Source organism: Opisthorchis viverrini (assembly GCF_000715545.1).
Source record: "Opisthorchis viverrini unplaced genomic scaffold opera_v5_27, whole genome shotgun sequence".
NCBI lineage: Eukaryota > Metazoa > Platyhelminthes > Trematoda > Opisthorchiida > Opisthorchiidae > Opisthorchis > Opisthorchis viverrini.
This window is the reverse complement of record NW_008751682.1, coordinates 2,384,967-2,404,512: the sequence shown is the minus strand read 5'-3', so window position 1 is coordinate 2,404,512 and position 19,546 is coordinate 2,384,967. Positions and strand designations below refer to the sequence as shown.

Sequence of the window (19,546 nt, the reverse complement as noted above, 5' to 3'; positions counted from 1 at the left end):
GCCAATATGCAATATGAGAGAGACAGGTGAGCAATGTTCATATAACCGTGTACATGTCCCAATGGATACCAATTCATATTCGCATCTAGGGGATCAACTATAAATGTGTTGGTTTGAGTGTTCAGTTAGACCTCTTCTAAGACTTATGCTCGCGGAAATGACGGAAAGACTGTTGGGGAGAAATATGAATCTGTTATAGGAGTAAACCAGGACCAAGTTTGAGTAAACGAAAGTTCAAGTGGAAGCAGGACTGCAAGGGCAGAAGTGAATCGACGCTTTTTACCAACCGATGTGTTCTTGATGCGAATGGACACTTACGCAAACGTAAAGAGGAGCTCGATGACATTGCACTCATATGCGAAGGGCAAACAGCTCGCACGTCGCCACACGGTTCCTTCTCTAGAAGACAAATACAGCAATGCACCCGCAATATATACCGCCACCTAACTGTCCAAACGGTGGAGAAAGAAAGCTCAAGTAAATTGTCGGAAGAGAGGAAAAGAATATCGACTTAGTGCGAGGGGAACTAGACAAAATAAGGATAATCGAATCTGGTTGCTAGATTGAGCCATCAGCTGGGCTGATTCAGAGTCCCTTGTAAATTTCCTTGGGACATGAGGATAGCGGCGGGCGAACTGACCAGGCACTCCAACCCCAGTGCGAGCCATTGGTGTCAGTGTTGGCTCATATCCAGCAGGGTTTCGAACCACATGCAAGCAGGATATTGTGGCCAAAAGAGACGCGAGATCCCACAACACTCGGTTTGATTGTAGTCATTTTGGTTCCACGCTAGCATGTCATAATCTCACTCCCGTGAATCTTTATCCTGAAGTGAGCTGGAACGGCAAAGCAACCCTTTCCAGTGTAGGCGTTGTTTGAGGCATATATAACATGTCGAAATGCCGTTTGCCCAGGGGATTGTACATAATACATGCTCGTACTTACTTGACCTGCTGTTGATGAAGCTCTGACGATTCGGATTCATTACCATTACTCTCGCCTTTGTGTGTTCGTTGCAGCCAGCTAACTCTGTGTTACATTGACCTCGCTGATCAAACTTTTGGGGAAGCCTCAGATAGGAGTGGCCGTCTTACGTTCGTAAAACTTTTTTTTACAAATGCATTGCACATACAGTACTTTAGCTTCAGCGGAATTCGTTCGTGATGCTATCAGTGACTCACGTTGGTGAATGCCGTTCGTGCTTTCGTTATCTGCATATTGACTTAATTTGTTTCAGTACAGCAACGACGTATGCAGCTCCCAAAGTACCTGAACCGGTCAACAATTTCACTTTCTTCATTTTCGAAGTTTCAGTGGAGCAAAGGTGATGGGCTATCCTAAAGTAGGGCTTCGAAGACGGGAACTATGTCGTCTGCATATTCCAGATCGACAAGATTTTCGTCACAGTCTATTTGAGCACCGGGGTTTTGAAGACCTTCCATCGTTCGTCTCACGATTTCATCGATCACGATGTTAAATAGGAATGGAGAGAGTGGGCATCCTTGGCGGACACCACTTTGTGTACGTAATTTTTGGGAGCTCGCTGTATACCCTCACACGTCCTGAAGTCTGGGAATATAAAGAGATTATTATGTTCACGAACTTCCGGGACGTTCCTTGATGGGCAAGCGCCTCAAGAAGAACAGACTGGTCAACCGAGTTGAATTCAAATTGGAGATCGAGGAATACTAGTATTGTGGGTCGCTCATACGCATGGCGTTGTTCTAGCACTGGACGAAATGTGAAGATTTGGTCAACGCCATCCCTACCAGGCCGGAATCCCGCTAGCCGCTCCCGAGTCAGCGTTTCACGAGCCACTGTAAGGCGACAAAGCACCAGTGACACCAACGGTCTCGTTACGACCGGGACAAGCTAATCCCCATGTAGATGCCACACTCACTACAAGCCCCCTTTTTTGAAAATGGGCACCATAACCGACTCCACCAGTTGTGTGGACCAGTCTCCTCTTAAACACAGGCAAGCGGTGACGGGATTTCAATCCCATCTTTCAGCAATGTGGGTGGGGAGTCAGCTGGACCAGGAGCTCGATGGAGCTGGGATAACAAGCTTTCGAGGCCGTAGGCGGTTCAACGTTCACTATCCACGGTTCGACGTCACCTGTGGGCTGCAGATGAGTACCACATAGTGGCCATGACAATTATTGTTCGAAGTATTCGGCCCAACGGTCGAGTCGTTTTTCTTTATACGAGATGGTTACTTTATTCCGATTCTTGATGGTCTTACTCACAGGTAGTTTCCCCGGGCTGGTCGCACGGATCAACTGCAATAATCTTCGGGCATTCCCGGCTTTTTGGGCCTCGTCTTTCTGTATCCACCACACTTCCAGTGGGCTTGCACGCTCACATTCACTTTACGTCTGATAATTCGTCGCATCAAGTTATGTTTGGGACCGACTGGGATATTTCTCCGAGATTTAAGCAGTGCTACCTTTCGATCTGATATCCAGTGCTTAAGTGGGCCTGGCGGTGCCGTGCCTCAAGCGAAATTCCCAGCATTGTGCAATGAGATGGCAATCTCGTCCCAGTATCAGTTCGCCTCTGTCGGTGGAGAGACTAGAAAGTGATTCTGGTAAGTTCGTCTAACATCCGGATCTGACAGTCTTCCAGTTACCAAGCGATTTTTCCGCACCTTACGCGGCCCTGGAAAACAAAGGGGAAAGGCGAATCCGGAAGAGTCCGTGGTCGGAATCCAAAAAAGTGTCCCATAATGACTAAAAATCAGATATTGATACGGGCCAATATGATCGATTCGAGTTTGTGGCCAGAATGCCTTTAGAGGACATCATATGGCCAGACGACTTCCGCTATTTCGTAAGTTAGTACTGCATAAAAGCAGTCCGCGGTCAGCACACAGCGGAAGCAGTGTTTCACCATTGTACATGCATCGACCACCCAGTTGAGCCTCAAGCGCTTAGCCTGCCTACTTGTGCATTTATGTCTCAGACAACTGCAACGATATTTGAACTTTTAGCTCGCCGTAACAAGGCCCTCAGGACGCCATAAACTATGTCTCTGGTGGTGTCAGATTTACGGTCAGTTGGGGTGCCAACAGACACGACAAACAGCCATCGATCAACTTCCCGCTTGTGAGACTCCTTCACAGACTTTACCAGACGAACTATGCAGAGGTGACTATCAACGGGTATCCAGTCAAGCAAGGAACCTTCCACCCGGTGACTTAGGACGATACCAACCCCTGCATATCTTTCCACAGCGGCCTCATTCTCAAGTGTTGGGCCTACAATGGTAGAGTTATTAATGGGGTTGGAAAAAATGTGTAAAAGAGAAAGAAGGGACGTGTCAGCAGTAGCATATCTCCGCTCTCCCCTTCCAGCTGTATGCCGCGAGTCAGGCTACCTAGTGTATGGCATCAGGCGACGGCCAATGTTGCATGTGTTCATTTGTATATGTGCGGTCCTAGTTTATACGTGGGCTGGGATACTACTAGGGTGCCCACACTTAGACAGGAGCGCGATTAGGATCCTCGACCAAAGCGTTTGGCTCAGTAGCCTGACTGTAAGGCAGCGGTGTTTGGCTGGGAAAGCAAGTACACTACCATTTTTACGAAACACATTGCCACATATGTTCCGACCCCCAACCTGGAGGACCAGGAAACTGTGTTCGTCAGACCTCAGATCATTGACCAACCTGGTATGAGAAACCTCGAGTATCGCGCGGACACCCCCAAGTATAGTTCAATGGGTCGCCGAGGTACACAAACCGCCATATCACAATAAAGTCCGGTATCTTTGTGACGGTGGCTAGTCGACGTCAGTGGCGTTCATGCTGTTAGTTGCATTCCAGATTCTTCAGTGCAGGCTCGTCAAAATTCTGGTGATAAGCCAGCACCCGGTTCGTTTCTCATCCGCTCTTCACTTAACCCTAAAGGTTTAAGCATAATTAAATAAACGTACGGTTGCTTGGAACTTTTCGACTACCCACGACCGGTTCCACCATTTTCGGGGCTCATTAGATAGGCACAGCCCCAGAGTTTCCTTTCTGTTTTACTTCAACCTAGATTGAACAGATTCCGACAAACAATCTGGTTTGTACACAAATTTGATTTTGCGGGTGACTCGACTGAATCCTTCCCAATCTGTCGTTTATAATAGTCCGCTTCAAATGCGTTTGCTGCATCAGACTGCCTCATGTTTCAGTTGGCACGATAATTGAGCGGACCAGGCGGATAAACTGACGACTTCCACTTGATTGAATGCAGTCTGTTTGGTGTGGCCACAGGAACTGGATCTGGATTTGAGAATGTTAGACCGATAATATACCCAGAGTGTTTTCGCGGCAGGCTCCAGTGACTGGCTTCAGGAACGTTTTTTTTGCATTCATAGCTGGCTCATTTGTTAACTCTGGGCTGCGGTTACGTTGTCCGTTAGGGTGCGCGGAGATTCCGTTGGCCTCTCAGCGATGCGTGAACTTCTGCCATCTGGTGGATTCTGAGATCAAGCGGAATAACTCTTGGGTGGGTTTACCATGCCCAACTACCTTGGCTGTCATTTCAGGGGATTTGATGCTAGCCTTTACTATGGATGCTCCATTTCCTTGATATTTAGTTGAGTGAGTCCGAGTACCTCAGTGCTTCCAGATATATTTCCACTCGGTGCATTGCTGACCATTTTTCGTTTGCTGAGCTACGAATACGTTCCCCAGTAGCAACTCGATGCATTCGTGTTGACTGTGGAGTTTGAGTCCTTGCCTCTGGATACCCTGTAGGTAGAGACTACCTTTTAGTTACCGTTCAGCTGTAGCACCCTTTCGGTACATAACTGCTATGCCACTGGAAGGAAACACGGGGACTGTGATACTACCAGGCTGCCCAAGTCTAGACAGGGGAAGTCGACAGGCAGAGGTCGGTTTCAAACCACGGACCTTCCGGTCAGTAAATTCGCGCTCTATCTACTGAGTCGTCCCGACTCAAAAGTACAAATCGTTCAGCTGTAATACGCTTTTGGTGTCTAGCTGCTAAAACACCCGAAGGAAGCACGAAGACTGGCATACTGCCAGGCTGCTCAAGTCCAGACAGGGAAAGGTCGGGTTCGAACCACAGACCTTACGGTCGGTAAATTCGCGCTCAAAACACCAAGCCATCCAAAGGCTTACATAGAGCCAACCGAATCGCATGGGTGGAGAAGCAGGTCAGTCAGATGGTAGTTATACTTTTCGCTGCTTCTACTGCCATATACTTTTGTGGGTGCTCTAGTGAATGTTTGATCATGTGTCTTATTGATGTCACCTTGGAGGAAATATACTAATAGTAGGGCTATCTCGACATCAGCATCACTTATGACCCGCTACTAGGCATCGGACTTCGAGACTTCGATTACCACAACGGACTTCATTCTACATTCGTGCCCGAAATGCAACAGGTGGGTTCAGACGTACTACCACAGAAACGGAAGTTGCAACTCAATCTGAGGGATTATGATACTTTTAGTTGGACACTTATTCCTCTACCAAACGTGTGTCGCGGACTCCATAAGTGTCATGATCTCACCCCAAGTACTAATTAATGAAAGTATGCTGGAATATTGGTAGGATGGATGCATTCATGGGCAATTGATCAGGAGGATGTTGATTTGTTCTCCGAGCTTGACAATTGACATGTCGACGTTCCGCCACTATTCTAGAAGATTTAGCGTGCGGTGATAATGCAGTGTCATCCAGCTAACCGTTGCTCTGTAACTAGACTTCTGCCCATTGACATAAACCGAAATAACATTAAATGCAAAGGATATGCTCCACACTATGGCTTTCAACGTCCACACTCAGTGGCAGGCATCTCTTGCTTAGACCTTGTTCTATCTCGGTCAGTGCATGTTGTTTCTCCAAAACGCATACTAGACGTACATGGATCGCAAAACGCTCGGGACAAACCATGATTTCTCACATGTCGATCTTTTGGTGTCTGATGACCGGAATACTATGGGCCGTTGTGTCTACTGTGTGGGAGGCGCACTCCGTCCCAGGGATAAATGCACTCTCCTGAACTTAATTCCAGCAATTAGTGGTTATTGTACTGTTCGGTTGACTGGCTTAATTAAAATCACTGCATCTGGACATGTTTTTTGTATCAGTCTGTGCTCCGACAGACAGTTCAGGTTAAACAGGGTGGCTTCTATCAGACAGTCCCGGAGAGAATGAACGTTACCGTTCACTGACAGTTTGTGTGCCTCCCTGGCCCTCTGAGCTATACTGGGCATGTGACATTCGAAGGATCTCCTACCAGCTTCGTTAACGGTTAGAAGTCTGGCCAATACAGGTTGGGGGTTAGAACGCCTATTTCAACTTTTTTCCTTAAAAATTTTTAAGCACTTGCCTTTCCCACCAAACACCGCTGCCTTATGGTCAGTATTTTGAGTCAACGGGTTTCTCCGAGGACTCTAATTACCCTCTCAATAGGTGGACGCCACGGAAGTATCCTACAATAATGGTTCTTACAACCAAAAGTATGCCACATTGGTCGCCGCGTTGTGTAGTTTGCCGGGTCGCCTTACGCAGTGCATAAAGCAAAGCGGTAAGCAAAACGTATGCACATTCATTGTATGCACATTCATTAAGACTGCTAACCCATCCCACGTTATGTCGGTCTTGGCCACAACACCTTCGATTTAATAATAATAGTAATAATAATAATAATAATAATAATAATAAATAATCGTTCAGCTGTAGCACCCTTTCGGGGCCCCACTATCATGTAACCCGAATGTTGCAAGAGGGCAGCAGATGCCACCTCCTAAGGATGTACTATCATTACGTTCCCTTTTGGGGTTAATCAGCTACTATTCGGCATTCCTGCCTTCGTTGCACGACATCCGGCCCCCGCTAAATCGGTTGCTTGGAAAGGATGTCCCCTGGTGTTGGTCAGACGAATGCGAGGAAGCATTCTGCAAACTAAAGACGATGCTCAGTTCTGATCTGCTACTTACCCACTACGACCCAAAGCTGCCGATCGTTGTGGCAGCTGATGCCTCTAATTTTGGTGTCGGTGCCGTCATTCTACACGTCTTTCCAGACGGATCGGAGAGGGCCATTATGCATGCGTCGAAATCACTAACCCCAGCAGAACAGCGATACGCACAGATAGAGAAAGAAGCGTTGGCCTTAGTGTTCGCGGTTCGGCGTTTCCACAAAATGTTGTATGGCCGCCGTTTCACCCTACTTACCGATCATAAACCATTGCTCTCCATTTTCGGCTCAAGGAAAGGTGTTCCCGTACACTCTGCCAACCGCCTGCAAAGATGGGCCCTGATTATGCTGGGTTATGACTTCGATATTCAATATCGACGCACCACCGACTTCGGTCAGGCCGATGCATTATCTCGGCTGATCAACAACCAGCCAACACCCGAAGAAGACACGGTTATTGCGCATGTTGCATTTGAGGACCCAGCCGACCCACAGTTGGTCCAGTCCGTTCGTGCCCTGCCCGTGACAGTAACAGAGGTTCAAAGAGCTACCACAGCTGATGGAACGCTTCAAAAGGTGATCCGATTCATGAATTCTCGGTGGCCTTCGAATCTCAAAGATGATTCCCTTCGACAGCTCTTTCATCGCCGAGATGCATTAGCGATCGTAAAAGATTGTTTAATGTTTGGAGATCGCGTGGTGATTCCGCAACCTTTACGCCATCGAGTTCTTCGTCAGTTCCATTCTGGACATCCAGGAATCAACCGTATGAAGTCAATAGCTCGCAGTTACGCATACTGGCCGCACATGGACCAGCACATCACTGATTTTGTAAAACGCTGCTCCCGATGTCAACAAGCTTCAAAGAATCCGCCACACCAACCACCGGTTCCCTGGCCTCGACCTGAAAAGCCCTGGTCTCGGATCCACATTGATTACGCAGGACCGATAAATGGCACTTTTTATTTGGTTTTGATTGACGCTTTTTCCAAGTGGCCAGAAATCGTTCCGGTGTCATCTCCAACAACATCTAGTACGCTGAGAGTGTTATCCAACATTTTCAGTCAGCATGGATTACCGGAGTCCATAGTCTCAGACAATGGTTCGCAGTTCACCTCTGCTGAGTTCCGCGACTTCTGCACTCGACATGCGATAACACACGTTCGTTCACCACCGTACCACCCACAATCGAACGGTCAAGCAGAAAGGTTCGTCGACACATTCAAGAGGGCTTTGCTTAAAGCTCGAGGGGAGGAGACATCCGTCGAAGCCCTTCAGAGATTCCTGTTTGTGTACCGAACGACCCCGAATGACGCTTTGGCAAACCACCAGTCACCTGCAGAGGCACTCATGGGCCGTAAACTTAGAACTGTGCATTCTTCCATGTTGCCAACACAACCTACTGAGTCAAGGTCCATACCGGTGGCAGTTGGAACTCCATTCAAGGTGGGAACGCCCGTGCTTGTCCGTGACTATCGCCCAGGACATGATTCATGGATTGCAGGTCGTATCCTGCGCAAACGCGGTAGTGTAATGTACGACGTGTCGGTTGGTCAAGACACCTGGACCAGACATCAAAACCAACTCCGCTTTAACAGCACGCCGGAAACTCAAGTATGTTCGGGTAGCATACCGTTGGACATATTGCTCGATACTTTTGAGCTGAAAACTGAGACAGCTTCGAAAGAGGAGAGTGTGACCGGCAGCTCAGGATTTGATCCAACACTTCTTCCCAGGCGGTGGACAGACCGACGCCGCCGCCAGCCGGAGCGTATCCAGGTCGACCCCCGTCGAGTACGTTACTGACTTTTCACAAGGGGAGGTGTTGGGGATATCAATATCCCCCAGAAAACGCTGTGTTTTTATGTGTGCTAGTGAACTCCCGGCATGTTCAAGGTCCAACTATGAAGAATCAATGGCCTATATTGATACTCCAAGGAAATTTAAATCCGACCACGTACAGGATACCATTCTTTCCACTGACTTGGGTTCGGAAGCTCCGGACATCGCCTGTTGATCGTGTGTTGTTGGATTATTAAAGTTTGTGTCCGAGGTTTTCGTCTTCTTACTATTCGCCGTGCTAGGAGTCTGGATCAAGCAACATAGCTGGGGATAGAGTATTGCCACAATCCGCATTATCATATTGTTTGCTCGCTGTGTGACAGAACCGTAACAGTTTTGCAGTAGGGACCTCAATCTAAGCTACAGAAGCCGCCGTGGTCTCGTCAGATGACGATGCGCAATAGATGCGCATGCCGAATTGTTCTCTTTTTAGGTACTCAATGCATAGTGGCGCAAGCGGAGATGTGGTCAACCTTTGTTGTGGCAGCAGGGTCTGAAAGAGATCACGGAAAGTCTTGGTACTGTGGGTGAGCCTCGCTCTCCAAAATAAAGTCCTCGTGATCCCCATGGTGCATAATTAGAGACGCTACAAAGCGTGTGTTGTATCTTGCGGTGGCCGAGCTATTGGTTATGCCTGCACTGAGCCTGCCAGACTACGCGATAGGGAGAAGACAGAGAACCGGGGACACGGCTGTATTGCCAGGACAAAAACGTACAGAGCCTCTGCGTAGATATATAGGATGACTAAACGGCCAAATATGGCCGTTCACTTGTTCGCTCCATACAGCCAATGTTGGTGTTCCGGTCGTGAACAATCTCAGGCCCACTACGCTGGTCGTGTGTTGCTAGGCCGTGTTTGGTGGGAGCCGCCGACTCACCTACTTTCCGGACGTGTCGAACCGATGGTGACCTTGGGGATGCGTCACTCTGTGCACATGTACTTTTTCTTCTGTCTGGGCGTGCCCTGACAGCGTGTCAGTCCAGAAGATTTCCCCTGATGCCATCACCTATTACCTATCGTTTCTGGACCCTTTGGAGTATACCGAAGCATTCATTTCTAGGGGACTTCCCTATTCTTAAGATAAGCATAGATTGGTATGTCTGTCAGTTCCGGTCCTCACATATTCACTCGCCTTCGTTTCTCTCTCTCGTCTGCTCAGAGCTGTGGATAGGAACATCCTCCGCATTTTAAGACGACGTCGAGATGAATGCAGGGCATGGTATAAATTCGAAGAAGAGGACGTTCAGCGGTTTTGCAAGGATATTACCATGGACCATGAGGAGGCTGCGGTCAATTTCTTTATAAAGTGTGAGTCTTTGTCCCACTTTATTCCGCCCTGTATCCTTTTTTGTCCGCAAGTTTAACCCACTTGTGTACAAAATCTTCGTATCTCATTTCCTTCTATCGCTTATTCACTGTCGTCATACCGGCATCTACCTGTGTATGCATGATGCAGCTCAACTGGGTCTGCTGATCGCTAGAGGAGTAACACCTATGGTTGATGAATTCGTCGCCATTGGTCTTTGTCTTCTATTCGTCTTGTCTTGTTGCTTCCTGACCCCCGCAGCAGCGCCACCTGTGAAGGAGAACGGAAGGCAGACTTCTCGATCGATTGTTTTCCACGTGCTAGTGGGAGTTCATCTTTGTACCCCCTGGATCAGCTTCGAACTGCCATCGACTTGTTTATTAGCGTTATCTGCAGTCGCTTTGCAAACTGAGTTAGTGATCTTGCCAAATTGTTAGTCATCATCACCATCATGGACAGCATGACATCAGTGTTGAACACCGATGCTTCACTGCCGTATTGTTAGAATGGACTTCCAAACGAAGTCAGCTTGTTGCACATTTAGTCGACCCTCAGGTGAACGCTTCTCTTTCTAGCTACCTGTCTCCGTTATCCACTAATTTCCTGTATAGTGAACCGGCCTCCTGTTGCTGGAAATGAGATGTTCGCCCTGACAATCATCGTTGTGGTGAACATTGTTTACTCCGTTCTTGCATGACCTTTGTAAGTGATGTTTGTTTAGTGTACGTCAAAGAGCCACTTGTTGTTCATCTGTAGCACCATTTCGGTGCCTAACTGCCGTGCCACCAGAAGGAAGCACGAGGGCTGCGATACTGTCAAGTTGCCCAATCGTATACAGGGGGAGTCGAGATGCAGAGGGCGGGTTTGAACCACCAACCTTGCGGTCAGTAAGTTCGCTCTTTAACCGCTGAGCCATCTAGCCCCCACCTAGAATCTCTCGTTGACCTACCCGAAATTTCTTCATCAAACCAAGCCCAATCTAGGACAACAAATATATCTCAGCCAAGTGTGATAGTTATGCTCCATTGCTTACAGCCCCAAGTAGCCTAAGCACTCGTCTTTAGAAAGAAAGATCTAGAGTTCGATTCTAAATCAACGGTGCTATTTTTTCGCGGATAGGACCATCATAGTGAAAACCGATGTTACCATCGATGAGACTGACGGCAAATTCAAGTGTCTCCAAGTTTCCATAACCCACCGAGGCTTCTCGACATGAGAGGTTTGTGGGGAGCCTAATCAGCAGGGTATTGATCCACAAGAGTTGTTTCAAAAAGGATGAACTCCACAGCCCTAGGTAGAATGGACAGTAATACAAATGGGATGGTAGTTAGTGGACTCATGTAGAAACCACTTTTGAGGACGAGTAGGGCTTATGAATGTTCTCACAACATGACGGGAAAGTACCTAAAAACGGAAAAGTTCCAGAACGTCCTTGGTAAAGGTACGTGGATATTGCAATGGTCAGGTGATTGAAAGTTGTCGAGATGTGACAGGGAATCGCGAACATTCCTCATGGTGAATAAAAGCAATGGAAAATGCTTTGATGAAGGAGGAAAGACGGACAAATTGTTTTGAGTTGCAAGAGAAGTGCAACTTAAAAGTCGTACAAAAACTCCCACCTACTTATTGAAATTGTTATCATAATCGCATATGAGAGGAAAAGAGAAGGATTGTTGCTTAGGTCAGCCTTCAAAATGATTGAATTCTATTCGGAGCGTTTGGTTTTTGATCCGGCCTGTGATCAATGAACATACCTCTGGTTCTTCCGATTACAGCCGGATTGCGTAATCGCTCAGCTGTAGCACCCTTTCGGTGCCTAGTTGCCATGCCACCCGAAGGAAGCACGAGGGCTGGGATACTGCCCAAGCCTAGACAGGGGAAGTTGAGAGGCAGAGGTCGGGCTCGAACCATGGACCTTCCGGTCGGTAAATTTGTGCTCTAACCACTTGGTCCATCTCGCCCCCGCGGATTGCATAATCACTGAACCATACGCGGCAATATAGTCAACAGTTGTTTTTCTTTAAACGCACGATGACACACGCAGTCGATCCAGCCGGGAGATCCTTGTTTGCTTGGATTCAAACTGTCATGAAGAACCTTCGTGATTTAGTACGGTCTGCGGAATGATCTGAAAAACTACAGTCCGATGAACAGATTTTAAAAAATCACCATTCCAGTCGTCTGGGAAATACTAAGAAAGAGGGGCCTATATTTCACAACACAGGGATATTGCATGGTCATGAGTAGATCTAGAATTTGAGCAGTGTCAACGATGTTGTGAGGGAAACAAACAAAACAGGGTTATCAATCCGATTCACGGACGTTGAAGTCTTCGAGAACGCAGAGTTTTGCAAAGGACAATTTGACGTGCAAGAAGAATATAGGCAGATGCACCACTGCCGTTCAGCGACCGATAAACAATGAGACTGCATGAGGCTCTTCCCTTGAACCTGGAATAATGAACCAGCAAATAGTTCGGTAACGGGATGGATGGGATCACGAGCTCCGGATATTCGGGTTTCGGCGAGGAACAGCACGAACAGAATAGGGAGGATGAGTACTGACGTACCCGAATTGCGAATGTTGCACCTATACACTGATAAATTCTGAAAAAGAGGAGCAGAGACGTCACCTTGTGAAGGATAGGACCAGGCAAATCTTCCATTAGCTGGGCTTGGGTGACCATTTTAGGCAACAACCAAACTGTGAATCCTACAGTAACGAGGAAGCCTATGGAGTGCCGTGAATTGTACTTTCCTGTAAATCCCTCCTTTTGCTTTAGCTGTGACATTTATATATTGCGAAATCGACGGTGCATGTTCCAGACCCCAACGTGAAGCACTGAGAGACCATTTAGTCAGCCCTCTATCCACTGACCAATCTGTGTTTTAGCTTATTCATTCATGCGGTTACACAAACCGTCACATTGAGACAGTGCCCAGTTTCTTTGCGATGTGGTTTGCCTCATCAGATCCTTTCTCACGGTTTGGGGGAGTGTAGTGGAAATCACGACTCAACTGGACTTCTAGTGAAGCGATATAGCGGCACCCAATCTATCAGCTATTCATGGAAAAACCACGTTCTCATCTCACAACTGTCCACCTACCTTACTAACCCACTTAGTTATCGCGTTTCTCCAACGAGACTGCTTGTTTTCGGTAGTCCATTCATCAAGCGGGTGAAGTTTGATAGCCGTATTCAGAGCGAGAAACACATGCTTATTATCTTAATAATTAATCTTCTCTCTGACAGCTGCCCACGAGCACGACAATTCTTTCATATTTGACCAGCATTCTTTTATTGCGTGTCCGATGAAGTACACCAAACAGAGTCTTGTCCCCGATGACCATTCTAGCAATCCGGTACAGTGCACCGCTTGCGCACATTTCATATATCAGAACTTAACTTTGACCAGGTACTGAGCGAATAAATGGGCCATTTGTAACTCGAGCGTAATAGTTCCTTCCACATTCTGATTGTACGAACAAGCTCGTCCTTCGCTTGTTGACGGCAAATATTTTCGTGCCAAAAACTACTCACAGTGAGATAGATGTGGCCCATCCTTAGATTATTTTCTCCAGCCCTTGCAAGTGTCCGAACTATGGTTGTTGGTGGCATTAACTCTGAGACTTCCCTTCTATGCTATTCCTCCACATTTGTGTGATTGCTCCCACGCACCGAAACCTGCCTCTTTTTTAATGAGCTTTGTTCTTCCAAGATTTATTACCCTCCTTCCGGCCACTAGTTTCTGGACTTTTGTTTCTTCATTATCAGACATTTTTACAGTGCTTACGTACCCCCCCCCCCCTGCTTCACATGTTTCTATAGCACGGATTGAGGAGTTGTATCCTTGACTATCCTTCTTTGGGAAATTCAGTCATCGGTGTGGGCAACTTGTGTTCCTAATTCGTTCGTGCATTTTGTGGCCTTTGAATTTTATCTTTCTCCATCTTTTTTCACCACCCCAATCCTTCATTTCACAGATGGAGAACTTTCATGGAACACGGATGTTTCGCATGCGTTCATGAAGCAGAAGCATCGAATGCTATGGGAGCGGCGGAATGGTCCTGTGGGCACTGGACAGCGTTCTGCAGTTGATGTCGCACGCGCGGTTGAGTCTGCCGACAAGACGGCTGAGCAAGAAGACAGTATGCTCGCTGTCCTGCGTCGTATTACTAGTCGAGCAGGCTTACCAAAAGAATTAAGACCGTAGTCTGCATGAAGTTCCTGTACATGGTTAGTTAGTTTTCGTTGATCGAATCCCGATGTGTGGAACACCGAGAAAAATTATTGGTTTGATTAAGAGAAGAACATTTTTTGTCGCACCATCGATTTCTATTCATCTGAATGCCCAGTACCTATCGGTATCTGTTGTCCAAGTGATTGCAGCGCTCGCCTGATTGTGACCTCGTAATAGTGCTTACTCCGTTACTGGATTTTCGATATTGACCATAGTCGTTACCAATGTTGTTGACCTCTGTCTATTACCCGTTGCTCTCGTAACGGCTACCTATGATTCACGTATTCAATGCGAATTAGGGGAAAAATCATCCAGCGGTGAACATGGATTACGATTACTCCTACCCACCTAACCAATGCCATTAGAGAGACAGCATTTTACTGCCATTTCGTCCCGAGTTCGAATAAATCGATGATTGTGATGATGTGTCGTGACTGGACCACACACTACTGAATGACGTGCTTTCCCGAAGGTAACGCAATTTAGCTTGGTGTCCTCGTGCAAACCAGCCCTTTTGGATAATCCCATCTGGCCTCTCTTGCCGTTTTATGGACCAAACGACCAACTGTAGAACTGGGATATGGGAAAAACCAATCGGCCATGCTTTTTACCCCGATTCGGTATAATCAGGTGGGTGTGGTAGGATCAGTTACTTGACGACTTAGCCAACAGGTTTGACCCACTAGACACGTTGGCGCGAATGACCTTCATGATAACGTACCAAAATATAAACTCAAGGGCTTGGCACACAACAAGACCCCTACAAAACTATGGAATATACGAACAATTATGTGTAAACTACAATAATGATAACGTCAGATTCAGGCGGTACTTTTGTTTACGGTGTTTCCAAACGTCATCAGCTGAATGTCCTGGAACATCACCAGCAGGAGGTTCATTTGCCCATCGGTCCACATCATCTTAGATTGTAAATTGGTGTTGGACTGCACGTACTCCTACCTAGCATCCTCAAAACGGTGTGAAGCTGGTGACATCCCATGGAGGAAGGTACGTCCATCTGATAAGGATTGCATTGTACCACGGCACGACTACTTCGCTGAGTAATTTGGCGCATACACAGATCCACATAATTGGCTGTCGCAGCAAACACGCTCGACGCCAATCTGTTGCTCACAATGTTTCCTCCGTGCACTGTACCTTGTCCAGTCGAGCTGTGTTCATCAATCCACCCCATCTCCCTGAAACGTCTTCATTCAGACTAGTTGGTTTACTCGCGCTTAAGACGTTACAGACTGTATTTCCGCAATTAATTTCATCTACTCGCAAGTAGTATTGAATAAGTGACGAAAATTCTCTGCCCAATAAAAGCACTGTGCCCTGCAATGTTCATTTACTCAGATCTCTCTTCATCCTCTCTTTCCATACAGGCATTTCATACATGGCGCCTAACGGACCCCTTGTAGTGGATCTTCAGCTTGTGTGTGTGGCTCTACCAGCTCACTTTTTCCCTTGTTCTCCGAATCGTCTAGGTTTACCAAACTATATCTTCACGCATTGATCATCTGAACTCTCAAAACTGCCCTAATCATATGACGTGTTGAAATCTTGGATTGTTTGTCACTGCACCCATGGGTATTCCGATTCGTCCCTGTCTCAGCTCATCCGTCCGAAATGCGTACGTCACTCAAGTCACAGGTGGTGTATTTTCTGCCGTTTTTAGTGGTCCATCGCTTGTTCCAATGACGATCGTTCTCACATTACGCATGTGATTAGTTGAAGTTTCTTGGGTAGCTGTAGTAACGGTATTTTCCTCAGCTTAGTTCTCGGTCTGAGCCTCCCAAGCCAGCGTTTACGTCAAAACAACCACCAAAGGTGCACAAGGTCTATTAATGCCCAAAACGAAGTCAGGAACAGTTCTACAGCGCTTCGTATATATAGCGTAGGCGGTTATAACTTTCTGGAATGTCTGACGCGTTCTCGATGCGCAACCGGCATTTGGGCAATACTGGGTCATGATTGGCTGTTGGTCCAGATTCTCGACCAATCAGATTTCGTCTTGATGCCGGACCGACAAGCGTCCCGAATTCTTGGCCAGTTTCGTACGGGCTAGGCTTATCGGCCGTAGCCGCGCCTGAAGACGTGCATTATAGCGGGATCCGTGTGGATTCCTGTCTAACAGTAGCCTCGACCACTGGACAGGTATTTTAGTTTAAACAAGCGTCATTCGCCGAATGAACGCCCTGTGAACGCTAAAAGTTGAAGGCCAACTACTGTGAGAATTGAATGAGAAAGCACAAGAGCTACTTATTTTGCTTCGATACATAAATAGCGCACTAGGAGTCTTAATTTAACTGTCCTGAGGAGCTCCGTAGACTATAGTGCAGGTGCGAAAAAACGAATAAAACACGTCGAATACATAAAAACCCCAAGCATGGTAGACTCTCATCTATAAGATCTCTGAATAAAAGGCCGCTAACTCATAAGGAGTGCATTTCATTCCACAAAACGTTTTCAGCTGGTGTTATCGAGACTCCCTGCTAAAAACCATTCCAGATAGAAGTCACCCAACCATGCAGTACTCATGCCCTACCCAGCAGAATAGCGTGTAATTCGAGGCCGAAATATAACGGTACCATCGAAGGCGAGATGCGCAAGTGTATCGTGGCTGGTTAGCTCACGGCTTATCCAAAGGCCACTAACTCGGAATAGGCCCTTGTCACGTGGTTATCCTGGACCATTACTCTTCAAGGGCGAAATTTTGGCAGCTAAGACCACTGTACGACACGTACGTTTTTCTTACAGCTGTTAATGATGTGAGGAGGCAGCTCGGTATGTTTCGTAATATTCCGTTTCGCGGGTTGCGGTATTAATCGCAGCATCATCTGGCCACTGACCACACGGCGCGAACATATTTTGAAGTGGATTTCTGGTTGCGCCCATCAGATGATTTATCCAAGTCCTTATCTGAGGGTTTTTCAGGAAGAAAAGAGATGTGTTCCGCCACTTGCTTCACAAAGGGAGAAACAGTCATTGTTCTCGACACAACTTCCCATGGTCTGTGAAATCGACCGTTTCATACCAAAGTCGGTTTACCCAATGCAGCGTTTAACTCAGCGGTTCATGCCAGGCGCTCGAAGATAATTGAGCTTTGATAAAAACTGGATGCGAAAAGCGGTTATTGGGATTTTTCCGAAGAGTTACAACGAGTGTACGTGACCTGGCATGTTGAATGTGACCAGCCTAAACATCACCGGCGAGCTTTGATGCAATGAGAACGTGAGAGAAACTATATCACAATCCTTACGTAAAACGTAGTACACTCAGCTGCTTGAAATCTATCCCGAAATTCGTTAGCTAACTTTTGGTGATCTAGTGATAATGGAACAGACGTTAAATTCACAAGGTCAGCATCGTTTTCCTGGGGAATTCCAAAGGTGGGTCTTGTTAAGTGGTGGTAGTTTTGTAGTAAGGGAACAGGTTTCCTTGTGTGTGCTAGAGGGATTAAATCCAGCATGGTTTATCTTGTTTACTTTTAGGGGCACTCTACTCTGGTCGCTTTTCCAGAGATACTCCATCGAACGCCACTGCTCAGTGGTATCTCATCCCTGTCAGCAGTACTTCCACCTGCCAATAAGAGTGAAAATAGAAAAAATGAACTCGAGGTACTCAGTGGTTAATGCGCAGAACTATTGACCGGAGGGTCCTTGGTTCGGAGCCAATTCTGGCTTTTCGATCTTTCTTTTCTAGGTTTAAACAACCATGTAGTATCTCAAGCCTCCGTTGAGTTGCACCCCAGAAGCTGAATCATGAAGCAAAATATAATTGTGCGTATTTCAACCAATTTAACTGGAAGATATGAAAATCCGGAGAAGAAAAAGGCCCATTGCATCAGCAGAGCTTCTTCCCTGTTCAGACCTTGATCTTTACTACAGTCTGATCAATCTACTTGTGTGGACTTCACCTTGTTTTCTAGTGATGTAGAAACTTTGTCTTTTATCGAGTCATAGCCAGCACGTGTACTGTTCCGTTGAAAAACCTAGATTGCTGAGTACCATACTCGTAAGGTAGCAGAATTTGAGAGCTTCATGTGTCTCCCTAATGAAATTCCTCAGCTGCGGGCGAATCGAATCACTTGTACTGTGAAGGTCATAGTAACTGGGTTCCCTCTGATGTTGTTGGATAGCCAACATATGGAAACAGCCATCAGATAGTAGACGCAGTTTAGCGCTGTTAGAACCGATCAATGTACTACTCATAAGGTTGCTGAAAATCCGTCGACAGCCCGCGACCGGTTTCGCCCTTTTTGGGGCTCATCAGGTAGGCGCAGTATATTCGCCGGTCTATGGGATGCTACGCATCAGGGGGGTTAAACTGTTTGATCGCAAACTCGAATTTAATCGCACTTTTCCTCATGTTGTCCTGTACTTTGCTGTTGGAAGCTTTGGTAAGGAATTGTGTCTTTACCTTATCCCATTCATCACGCCATGGCAAGCACTCTCGAAATCCCCGTTTCACTAACCTTATTCAATCACAGCATTCGCTGAGTTTGCGGCTGCCCAGTCTCGACAACGATGATGCAAATGGGTGTTCGAATGCGCTTGTCTGCCACAGTATGCCAGCAACCGGTTCCAATGACTGCCTGCTGATAAGGATGTACAGTTCATCCAAGTGTCCAGCTGTGCTCTGGAAATGTAAATCGCAACACGTGCTGTGGAGTTCTTCGCGTGGAACGACTTGAGCTTACGGAAGCGTGTTGGTGAAAGTTCTCGTGCTCTATTCTGCTAGAAGATGAACCCAGACCTCTTAATTTGGTCGTTTGTGTCTTGAGGTGTTCTTTATGAGTAGATTCCTTGGTGATTTCACTAGATTGGGCAGTTGGAAATCACCCCTTCTGAGAGAATGCTTCCATAGTTTGAGGTGGTAACCCGAATTAGCAACTTTCGAAATTGTGATGCTTCTGTAAATGTTTGGATCCGTGATTCCGGGGCTTACCCACCGGCGCATGACGTGCCGTCGAGTCACGTTGCAACACAACTGGCCCGAAGTCCGCCAGTCCAGCTGGAGATCAGAGGATAACGGTAATTCTAAAAACTGAGGCAGTTTACGTTTGCTGATCCTCGATTTCAGTTCCCCTAAGACTTGACCCTGTGGACCGCCAAGCACTATGGCAGTGTCTGTGGAGCAAAAGTGTTCCCCATAAATTCTTGATCCTCATTAGGGCTCTGTACACCAACTCCCGAGGCCGTGTAAAGGTCTGC

At 46.9% G+C, this 19,546-nt stretch overlaps 2 protein-coding genes across 2 annotated transcripts in view; both read right to left on the bottom strand.

Moving 5' to 3' along the window:
• Positions 1–11,003: 11,003 nt before the first annotated feature.
• On the bottom strand, positions 11,004–11,998 carry T265_02231 (hypothetical protein; the record flags this gene model as incomplete). Its single annotated transcript, XM_009166419.1, has 2 exons — positions 11,004–11,032; positions 11,842–11,998. 2 exons carry the CDS (start codon positions 11,996–11,998, stop codon positions 11,004–11,006), a joined length of 186 nt encoding a protein of 61 aa, XP_009164683.1.
• Positions 11,999–16,204: 4,206 nt separating this feature from the next.
• T265_02230 (hypothetical protein) overlaps positions 16,205–19,546 on the bottom strand; it is a gene marked incomplete at both ends in the record, with an annotated part of 67,840 nt that continues 64,498 nt past the window's right edge. Inside the window, 2 exons of the mRNA XM_009166418.1 lie at positions 16,205–16,419; positions 19,281–19,346. Coding sequence (XP_009164682.1) covers positions 16,205–16,419; positions 19,281–19,346 — 281 coding nt within the window. The remainder of the gene's footprint in view (positions 16,420–19,280; positions 19,347–19,546) is intronic.